This window comes from Condylura cristata, unplaced genomic scaffold (genome assembly GCF_000260355.1).
Source record: "Condylura cristata isolate star-nosed mole 26May11 unplaced genomic scaffold, ConCri1.0 scaffold00013, whole genome shotgun sequence".
In the NCBI taxonomy this organism is placed as follows: domain Eukaryota; kingdom Metazoa; phylum Chordata; class Mammalia; order Eulipotyphla; family Talpidae; genus Condylura; species Condylura cristata.
This window is the reverse complement of record NW_004567114.1, coordinates 8,044,065-8,055,116: the sequence shown is the minus strand read 5'-3', so window position 1 is coordinate 8,055,116 and position 11,052 is coordinate 8,044,065. Positions and strand designations below refer to the sequence as shown.

Genomic DNA, 11,052 nt, shown 5'->3' with positions numbered 1-11,052 from the left:
ATATATATATATATATATATATACATATAATGTGTTGATCATTTAACTGATTTGGAAGAGTGAAAGTATCTTCTAATGGCTACACGAGTTCTCATTTTCCTTTAGTTTTATGAGATTTAATATGCCCAAGTGAGTTTTTTCCTATTGCCAAATTTCTTCTTTCTCTTTATGGCTTTTGGGCTTTCCATCATATATAGGCTTCACTTACTTCAGCTATAAGAAATACTTGGTTTTTTTCCCTGCTTGGTGATTTTTAACCAACTTGATTTAAATCAAATCCATCCAAGAAATGCGATAGGTCAGTTTTATAACTACTCTGAAGAGGATATGTAATCACATGTACTGGAAACTTGACTAATTTCAGAACAGTCCAGGCGCTGAATCAGTTCTCATATGTGCTGTGTCACATACTCCCTGCCTTGGTTCCCCTAACTGGTATTTCTGTTTGTATACTATTTTCTTCAGTTGAGGAAGCGTGTGAAGCTTGAAGGGAAGGAACTTGAAGAATATTTGGAAAAAGAGAAGATTAAGAAAGAAGCTGCTAAGAAACTTGAGCAGTCAAAAGAGTGGGTTATTTTCAGATTTTAAGTTTTTATATATATAATTTGAGAACTTACTCCTAAGATAGTATATTTAATTGAATGTATTTGAATTTTCTTTTGACTTCATCACTTTTAACTTTCAACTGATATAGAATTCTTTCAGTGCTAATATTAATGTGTTTGTTAACTGATGGTTAGGTAAAGCTATTTGTTAACACAAAATATCAACTCAGTAATAGCATAACAATTCAATATAATTTTGTCAAAATCAAAATCTTGGGGACTTCATGACCTCTGTTCTCAAACCCTCTTAGGGCAGACATAGATTCCAGTGATGAGAGTGACGTTGAGGAAGATATTGACCAGCCATCAGCTCATAAGACTAAGCACGACCTGATGATGAAAGGGGAAGGCAGTCGGAAAGGAAGTTTCTTCAAACAGGCTAAGAAGTCTTACCCTATGTTTCCTGCCCCAGAAGAAAGAATTAAATGGGATGAGTATGGAGAAATTATCAAGTATGTAAGCAAAACAGGCATTTTCTTACCATAGTGGTATTAGCTGTGTTAACGTTTGAGCTTACTTGAACTTCTGATCATCACATAGTTTGTGTTGAGCACCTCAGCTTGAAAGATGTTAAAAATTTGCTTGAAATGTAAAACCAGTGTTGAGGAACATTTAGAGAATTAATGGAAAAGGAAAACTGGTTATTTTATTACTTCAGTATGTGACAGGTTTAAAAAGATGATCAAGACTTATTATCCTGACTAAAAAGAGAGGTAAGGGGCTTGCATTGGAGAAAGGCCTAGAACAGGAAGAACTTGCAGTGGATGGGGGTAGCTTTGGGGGATGGGCTATGTCGCAAATAGTGCTGCATACATTTTAGTTTCAAGAGGAGCGTGGAGAGAGCATGGGTAGAGCCATGGGAAATCTACACAGGGTGCACCTCCTATTGGAAGACAATTGAAGTCACGTGTTCTGTTCACACATTTGAAAACACTGCTGCCCGGTGTCAGGATTCTTCTGGATCTCTTTGTTTTCCTGGTGCTTGTGAAGTGCACATTGTCTCTCGTGACCTGGTTTCCTCCATTTTTCTGTTACATGTCTCAGAATTTCTGTTCTGTCAGTACACTCGCCCCTCTGGTGCTACCGGCCTTCTCCATGGCCTTCTGTGCAGTTTTCTCATGTCTACCTGTGCACATATCTCCCTTAAGTCATTTTTCAGGCTGCTGAATATGGCTCACAAACTATTGGAAACTTTTCCTGTCTCCTGCTGGCCACCCCAACCCAGTTAGTTTCCTTTCATACTTGCTTTGTACTTCCAGAATGCTGGCTGCCTTGAGCACGTAATGGACTTAGGTCATCTTGGACATAATGAGGGAAATTCCAGTGTCTGCCTGGCCCTCTAAAATAAAGAGGGGCAAAACAACAATTAAAATAATAGTATTGGTGAGATTGCATACCACTCCACTTAATTGGTGGCCAGTCTGTTTAGCACATGGGCAATGCTCTCTAGCATCATTTTCTTACCTAAAAATAGGGAGAATTAAGTGAAGCTGTATTTTTGAGTCACTTAGCATAAAATCTGACTCACAGTGAATGCGCTTCAAGTGATTGCTACTGCTGTTATCACATGGATTACAGTTGAAGATACTGAACTCCAAGGCTGAGAAGCTGCTACAGCCGTCTGAGTGCTGGGTAACATAGGCTTGGATCTCAGGGGAGAGTGGTTTGGAAATAAAATGGATAGATGTCTTACTAGTTTGTGGAAATGAAGGCTTTGAGGGTGCTAGTGATTTTGTATCTCAGTCTTCTCAGTGAAGTGGAAGTGGAGAGCCATCTGCTCTCTGTGGGTCCGGAGAAAATACCTGGGAGTCTTAAATAAAAGAAAGTCTGGGATTTGCAAGGATTGGGCGTTGGCAAGGGAAACCACAGAAACTGAGAAGAGAATTGTTAAAACAGCTTCAGGGCCAGGTTGCAGACATACTCGTGACAACCACTAAGATCTTCTAACGACCTGTCTGGGACTTTTCTCTAGGCCACGTGGTGTGTTTTAAAGATCATTCCTAAAAGCCACAAAGAACGTCACATTTGCAGTCAGCTGGTAATTGATATTGTGAATTGCCTTGGCTTTGGATCAATTGTGTATTTTAATCTTGAGGAGCTTAAAAATTATGCCATTTTACTGACTAGTTTCATATATATTATAAAATAGTAGCTTGCATGTTACTATTTCTAATTTGAAACCTATTATTTAGACCAGAGGATTTCTTAGTGCCAGAGCTTCAAGCTACTGAAGAAGAAAAAAGCAAATTAGAATCTGGTATGACAAACGGAGATGAACCCACGGATCAGGACTTATCCGATGTTCCCACAAAGTGTATCTCCACAACAGAGTCTATTGAAATAAAGTAAGTGTTCCTGTTGCATTTTGAAAATAGATTGAAAAATAAAAGTTCAAGCAATTGAATTACATAATTTACATGGTTTCAACAGTAAAGTTTCTGAATATCCTCTAGTTAAAGTTTAGCTCTTTAAACTGTGACCTGTTTCCATGCAGGCTTGTAAATATGGCAGTAGTTTCTCCTCCTTAGACGTCCAAGGGCCAGAGTGAATTGGAAACGAGGAGGAAGCTCAACATGAAATTGTATGTTTACATGAAGGCATGTTCTTTCTGGCCTTCTTAGTCTGATGGCAGGTTAACTCGAGCAGTTCCCAGGTTGAATTTGTCTCAGTGTGTGTGTAGCAGACAGACAGCTACCCTTGTCCTCCGCATCTCTAATGTATCAACATGTCCTGTGATCAGAAGTAGCTAAGAAACCAAAACCTTTGCCCCTCTCTTTTTTTTGGTTGGTTGATGATCCTTTTAGGATTTGTTTTTTAAGTCAAAGAGCAAAGTGGTTAATTTGTCTTGATGTCATTTAGTATTGATGCTCTAGGCTATAACTAAGGTTGAAACAGTGAGTTAGTCATACAGGTGCACTGTAACACATGCACCTTCCTGAGGTCCTCACTTTACATAGTGTGTACATTTCTTTCCTGATAACAAAAGCCATTAACCTAATTTTTGAAAAAGGATCAGAAAAGTAAGCTGGAAGAATTGTGTCTAATTGCAGAGCCAGAGTTACTTACATAGACTATGAAGGACGCTCTGATGGGGATTCCATTAAAAAAATAATTAATCAGATGAAACCACGACAACTGATCATTGTCCATGGGCCGCCAGAGGCCAGCCAGGACCTGGCAGAGTGCTGCCGCGCGTTCGGTGGGAAGGACATCAAGGTGTATATGCCGAAGCTGCACGAGACGGTGGACGCCACGAGTGAGACACACATCTACCAGGTACGCAGGCTGCATTTGAGCCACGCAGACATCGCGCCTTCTGCCGCGGTTAGGAAAGATGCATCTGGAAGACAGTGGTGCGAGAGATAGACATGGCCCTGCCCCTAAATCTTAGGGCTTGTGGGGCTTAGAACAGGATATCACAGGGACCACTCAGCTGTACACCTCTGGTTGGGCCGTGGAGGGTGCAGTGGGATCAGCTAGAGAGAGACCCCAGCTCAAACTTGGAGAATCAGGAGAGATTTCCTGGAGGTGGTAGTGACAGCTGCACTGGATCTCAGTGGGTATTTAGAGGATTGTCAAGAGTTTTATAAAGGGGAGTGGGGAGCGTGGGGGAAGACTGTTTGGGCAGAGGGAGTAACATTTGCAGAGGGCATGATGAGAGTACAAGAATTCAGAGTTTTGTGGAAGATCACAGATGTCAGTATCCTACTCCTTAACAGAAAGGTGGGGCGGTCGAGAGCACAGGAGGAGCACAGCAGAGAGATGAACTCAGTGTTGGGGGGATGGTGTCAGTTAAGACAGGAGTGATGTCCGTATTTGTTTGGAAAAAATAGATTGGAATTGACCAAGCAGAAAGGTGATTCTGGGAAGAACAAGAGGAAGCAGCAAGGATGCGGAAAAGGAAGCAGCGCTCCTGCGCTGGCGCCAGGGACTGTCGGCAGAAGCCGCGCGTTGCCGGTGTTCTCGGCCTTGGCTGCACTTGACGATCATCTGGGGAGTGTTGGGGGTGGGAGGACTTAGCTCTCCTCTCTCAGCCACACCACTTACTTTAGATCACTTGGTGGAGGTCCGGCATTCGTTTTTTTAATGGTCACGTGATCCCAGTGTGAGTCAGGGCTGAGAACCTGACTCTGGAAAGTGAGCGGGACCCTAGTGGCCTTAGGGGTCCCTGCTGCTCACAGCAAGGACCAGAGGAGTGGAGGTCTTCCGAATTCAGTACACTTGACCAGACTAGCAAATGACCATGCTAAGGCCGCGTTTGTTGTTTTCTGTGGGTTTCATCTCTCTCCTTTCGCATATGTAGGTGAGATTAAAAGACTCCCTCGTCAGCTCCCTTCAGTTTTGTAAAGCAAAAGATGCTGAGTTGGCCTGGGTAGATGGCGTCTTAGATATGAGAGTCTCCAAAGTGGACACCGGAGTCATTTTAGAAGAAGGTGAGCTGAAGGACGATGGAGAAGACTCAGAAATGCAGGTGGACGCTCCTTCCGATCCGAGCGTCATTGCGCAGCAGAGGGCCATGAAGAGCCTGTTCGGAGACGACGAGAAAGAAGCAGGGGAAGAGAGCGAGATCATCCCCACCTTGGAGCCTTTGCCGCCTCATGAGGTGAGAGCATGCCCTTCTTCATGTGTTACATGTACACATTACCCAGGGAGTGCCCCTCTGCGCATGTGGCCAACCCGTGTGGCTAGAGAGTGTTAAAAAAAACTTTTAGCAGATCTTGGAAAGTCGTCATTTTTTCACGATTTGTTTTTTCAGTGTGGATTTTTAAATACTAAGTTTTCTGTGTGAGGCCACGCTCTAGCCAGGAGTGTCCCAGCTGGCTGAGTGTCACACGTTCTCAGTCCATGTTTGAGTGTTGTCAAGTTAGCTCAAGTCGCTTTTGGTTGTGATGCAGTTGGAAACCTATAGAGCCTGACTCTGGAGAGTAGACAGGGGACTTAGATCTCAGGGGCCCCTCTTGCTCGTGGTAAGGATCAGAGGACTGAAAGTTTTCAGGGTTTAATACACATGACCAGAGCCAGAAAATGAAGGTGCAGATACAGTTAGTATTTACATGTCCTTGAGATTTGTTAACTGTTAAAGATTTCAGGTCATTAACTTACAACAGTGTTAAAAGTCTAGGCTGAGACCTGCACTTAAGGCAGATGATATCTTTTTCCTCGCTCTGGGAGGATGTATGAAGACAAGCCACAGTCACTGGGTTCCTTCCAGTGATATGCCTGATACCAGGAGGAGGAACTAGGAGCTTTGTCTCTGTCTGAAGCTGGCACTCCTCAGAGCAATCAGAGGGATAGCGTTAGGTCGAACCTATGGTTCTGAAACACATATGTGCTCTCTGAGGGGCAGGCGCTGGGGAGGGAGAGTGCACGCGGGCTGGGGAGAATCACCTTCCCAAGTAAGTGAAGTCCTAGACTCTCGAGAAAGTTTTCAGTTCAGCTCTGCCTGCTGGCACTCTGGTTGACCCCTTAGGCAAGTGGGTGAGTGAAGAACATAACATTACCAAACGTCTCCGTGGTTATGAGGCATGACTAATAAAATTGATTGTGAAACATTCAGAAAATGTGAAGGGCTTTGTAATGTTAAGTAATGAGATGAAATTCAGAATAACAGCTTGGAACGCACGGGCTTGAGACGATCAGTCAGACTTCAGACAGAACATACCTTAGAGATCATGTGTACTTATTTCACCTTATTCAGGACAGATGTGTATGTGGTCTTTTATTTGGAGTTATTCTTTGCCCTTTTGCCTTATCAAAGGTTCCTGGACATCAGTCTGTTTTTATGAATGAACCAAGACTTTCAGACTTCAAACAAGTCCTTCTGAGGGAGGGGATTCAGGCCGAGTTTGTAGGCGGTGTGCTGGTTTGCAACAATCAAGTCGCAGTCCGCAGAGTAAGTGCTTCTAAGTAGAGGTAAACTGAACAGAAGCTTCTGGTTTTTAGTCCCTTTGAATTCCGTAGTTCTCGACTGGTAATTTCACAGAACTTGAAATCAGTAATTTCTTTTCATAATGATGACCTTGAAGGCTTATAAAAGTGACTCAGAAAGACATGATCTATAACTTTATTGTACATTTTTATTATTGGAATCCTCTGACATTCATGTAAAATTCATGATTTGAATATTACATCCATATTCTGTGAATCAGAGCAACCCATTTCCTGACCAATCATAAAATAATTTAGTTAATATATTTTGGTTATGTCTGCATAGTAATGGATAGAAAATGTACTAAAGAGCTTTTTTTTTTACTTGGTTTCTAGACGGAAACGGGACGTATTGGATTAGAAGGCTGCCTTTGTCAAGATTTTTATAGGATAAGAGACCTTTTATATGAACAATATGCCATTGTGTAAAGGACATGATGTCAAGAAGTATCTGTTTGACCTTTATACGCAAAAGGATTCGTACTCTAAGCTTTTGCTTTTTTGTTTTGTAACATACAAAAAGAATCTGCCAGAAAACTTAACATGCATTACATTTTTAAAAATGTAAATAGAAACCATTTTGCTAATATTCAAATGAGCATCCTGCCTGTTCACTTTCTGAGTGACAGAGACCCTACCAGGTGTGCAGGCCCAAGAGTTGAACGGGATTGGTTTCCTTCACAGACCCCTTATTCTAGAAGGGCTTTTTACTTGAATAAAACAATGCAACTTAGCAAACCAGCTTATCTAAGCCTTCTATAGGGACACATGTTTGCATGGGTTCTTGCAAACTCTTTCTTACCTTTTCTAGAAATGAAAAGTGAGAATTATTTAGAAGAGATGTGACATTAAAAAAAAAGCTGATTAAACTGCTTTTGAGGCATGTCTGTTTAAAAAACAGTATATGGCGTATGTGCTCTTTCTTTCGAATCCTCTCAGGCAGTTGTTTTCATGTGGAGGTATTTAAACCCTGTTTCTGGTGTACACTGATTTCCTCAGGTGTGAGGGAGAAAACATTCATTTCAGAAATCACTTGTTCTTTCCTCTGTTTCTTGTTTTATCAATACCTTTGTTGGCACATACATCACTCAGAAGAACTTCTCAGTGTGTTCTTTGCTGTATTGGAAATTGGCGCGGTGGGCTTTCAAGAAAACAAATGTTGACCCTTGCATTTTTATAAGGTCATGGTGTGACTTAGTTTAGGGGCAAATGTTTTCCTCTCTTGGGCTGGCCAAGCAGTGTCTACACATTACTGCAGAAGCAACCCCAGGCTGGCCGACGCACCCGTGTGCACACACGTCTTTCTTGTGGCTGGCAGCTCCGCCATAGTGTAAGCCACTATTGAGCGCCAAAGAGAATATATTCAATTTTCATGGACCTTAAACAGTGAAAACCATGTCACCCAACTGTAATATGTTGGCTTTTTTTTTTTAATGTGGCTCTAATCATGGCAGACCTTGATGTTTATTTCTTAAGCATGGTAGGCCTTACTCTTTACACTTAGTATTTTTAGAAGGATCAGTACTCTTGTTTAACTTAAATGGAATTATGTATATTACAGCTCAGTGATACCAGAATAGTATTAATGTTTTATTCTATTTCAAATACTTACAAAGCTTTTACTATAGATTATATTGCTGATACAATGTTTACAGCCTTCTGATACTGAAAACCAGATATATATATACACTGTTAGAGAACATGAAGAATATGTTTTCCTTCTAGAACTTTGTAAAAATTTCACTTAGACATTTACATTACTGAATAGAATTAAGTCTAGAATTCTGTTTATACTCCAGGGGAAAGAATGTCTGCATTTGTTTCCTGGCTAAAAAAATCTGGTTACACATGTAACACTGCAATGCCAATACTGAAAATTTGTCTCTTGCCTAGCCTTTTTATTGTCTCATGTGCAGGAATTAAATTTGAAAGTACTGCTTGAACATGGTTGTGCTAACTAATGTCATTACAGGAGCAGTAATTTTACCTGCTTCTGGATGACAGTATTTCTAAAATGCAGAAATAGGTTAGACTCAGTTGTTTGAGAATAAATTAAAGAAGGACTATGAGAGAAATTATGAACTCAGAGGCACTTTCGGATCTTTATTGTTTAGAAGCAAAATAAATACAAATAGGCTCTCAGCTGATATAATTTGTTTAAAAAGAGGTTTATTCTAGTATTTGTTGCAGTGGGATTATCTGTCAAGTACTGAAAATATTTCTGTATTTTCTTGAGCCCATAGGTGAAACAGAAGTGTAGAAATCCATTTTTCAAGGATTGCCGTTGGCTTTTTTTGAATTTGAGATATATTCGCATACCATAAAGTTCACTCTTAAATTGTACAGTTCATTGGTTTTCTTATATTTGTAGAGTTATGCAACCATTACCACTGTCTAACTCCAGAACATTTTCATCATCCCCCAGAGAAACCCCATGCCCATCAGCAGACAGCCCATCCTTCGTTTTCCTCAACCCAGGCAGCAGTTTTACCTGTTTCTGTCACACTGGCATCTGGCCATCTCACAGAAATGGAATCAGACAACATGCGGCCTTTGGTACCAGACCACTCAGCATGTTTTCAGAATTCATTTATGTTGTAGCGTGTGTCCTCTTTATGACTGAATGCTCTTCCATCGTGTGACTGTTCCATATTTTATCTGTTGACCAGTTGATGGGCATTTGGCTAATACAGTATGCTGCTGTGTGCATTCATGTACAAAGTTTTGTATGGACGTGTTTTCAGTTTTCTTGGATGTATATAGCGAAGAGTAGAATTGCTGCATCACATGGCAACTCTGTTTAACCTTTGAGGAACTGCCAAGTGGCTAAACCATTTTACATTCCTTCCAGCAGTGTTTTGAGGACTCCAGCTCTCCCTGTCCCTGGCAACACTTGTTATGTATGCACATCTCTTATTTTGGACATCTCTGTGTGTGTGTGTGTGAGTGAGTGAGAAGAGGGATCTCATTGGGGCTTTGATTTCTATTTTGCTAATCATGTTCAACATTCTGTTCATTGGACCATTTATATGTATTCTTTGGAGAAATATCTGCTTAGATCCTTTACCTGCTTTTACATTTGGCTTTTTTTATTGTTGAACTATAATTCTTTAGTCTGACTGCTAACCCCTTACTAGATAGATGATTTGCAAATATTTTTTGCCATTCTGTGTTCTTTTTTACTTTCTGGATGGTGTCATTTGATACATAAAAGTTTCCATTTTGATATAATTGTTTTTTGTTTCTTGATTTTTTTTTTGGTATTATTGTTGCATCATAAAAACCATTGAAGATCCTAAATATTTACATCTTCCCCCCCTACTAGTTTTAGCAATTATATTTACATCTGATACGTTTTTTATTTTTTTATATATGGTATAAGGTGGGGATCCAATTTTATTCCTTTGTGTGTCAAAATCCAGTTGTCCCAGCATCATTTATTGAAGATTATTTCTTCATTGAATTTTCTGGCCACCTTTTGTCATCACTTATCCATAAAAGTACAGGTTTGTTCATGAACTCCATTCTGTGACTGACTCATAGGCCTGTCATACCAGTACCACATTGTCTTCATTCCTGTGGCTTTGTATTGCATCTTAAAATTGACAAGTGTGTTTTCTGGCTTTTTCCCTTTTTTTTAAAAAAAAGATTTATTTATCTATGCACACAGAAGTAGTATAAGCCAGAGGTGCAGGGACCATGAGAAGATTCACCAGAGACAGAGCGGGGAGCAGAACAGGCAGATCATGAAGTCCACTGCTGAGGAGAACAGCGGGCGGGTCAGGAGAGGTCTGCCACGCCCTGTGGTCACCTCCGGGGCAGGCGGGGATCGAATTCGCACTGCAGCAGGGGCTCCGCACGGCAGTGCTGGGTCCTAAGCCATTGTGCCACCAGGGAGGGCCACGTTGTTCCCTTTTAAGATTATTTTGGCTATCTTGTTCTGGTTCTCTTGCATTCTATATGAGTTTCTCAGATGTGCCCAAAAAAGCTCACCAGAAAAAGTATTGAAATTTACACTTTAAAATCTTAGAGTGTTATAGAGGAGAGGGACTGTCAAATCTAGCTCAGCACACATTCGTATTAAATGAGCAGGCCTGTGGAAGGGAACGGGTTTTCTTGAGAGTCACATAACTGGTCAGGGACTTGACCCCAGGCTTATAAATCCATGTCCTGCCAATGGGGAGGGAGAGCGGGTAAATGCCACTTTTCTACATTTTTTGTTGTTGTTCTTGTGTACTTCTAGATATTTCATCACAAGGTTATAATCCTTTAAATATTAATGGACTGATAATTATCTCACATGATATAGAGATGAGTTACTCAGTGATTGGGAGAGAGACTGGTTGTTTAAGTGGTAATAGCTCCCTGCTTCCCCAAGGCTCCCTTCTCATTCAGCTGTTTCCTACCTGGCACAAGTTTGTAAGTGAAGGTGCAATGGAAGTAGAGAATCATTACTCACACCTGCTACCTTGGCAGGGCGCAAGGAGAGGCGTGGTTTCTTTAGCTCATTATAACCACC

General features: G+C 41.0%; 1 protein-coding gene across 1 annotated transcript in view; it reads left to right on the top strand.

Annotated features, from left to right (window-relative positions):
• Positions 1-9,758, top strand: part of CPSF2 (cleavage and polyadenylation specific factor 2, 100kDa) — a 28,044-nt gene extending 18,286 nt beyond the window's left edge. The window contains exons 10-16 of the mRNA XM_004682039.2: positions 466-566; positions 857-1,057; positions 2,798-2,950; positions 3,656-3,881; positions 4,909-5,208; positions 6,364-6,498; positions 6,870-9,758. Coding sequence (XP_004682096.1) covers positions 466-566; positions 857-1,057; positions 2,798-2,950; positions 3,656-3,881; positions 4,909-5,208; positions 6,364-6,498; positions 6,870-6,962 — 1,209 coding nt within the window. The 3' untranslated portion in view covers positions 6,963-9,758. The remainder of the gene's footprint in view (positions 1-465; positions 567-856; positions 1,058-2,797; positions 2,951-3,655; positions 3,882-4,908; positions 5,209-6,363; positions 6,499-6,869) is intronic.
• Positions 9,759-11,052: the final 1,294 nt, after the last annotated feature.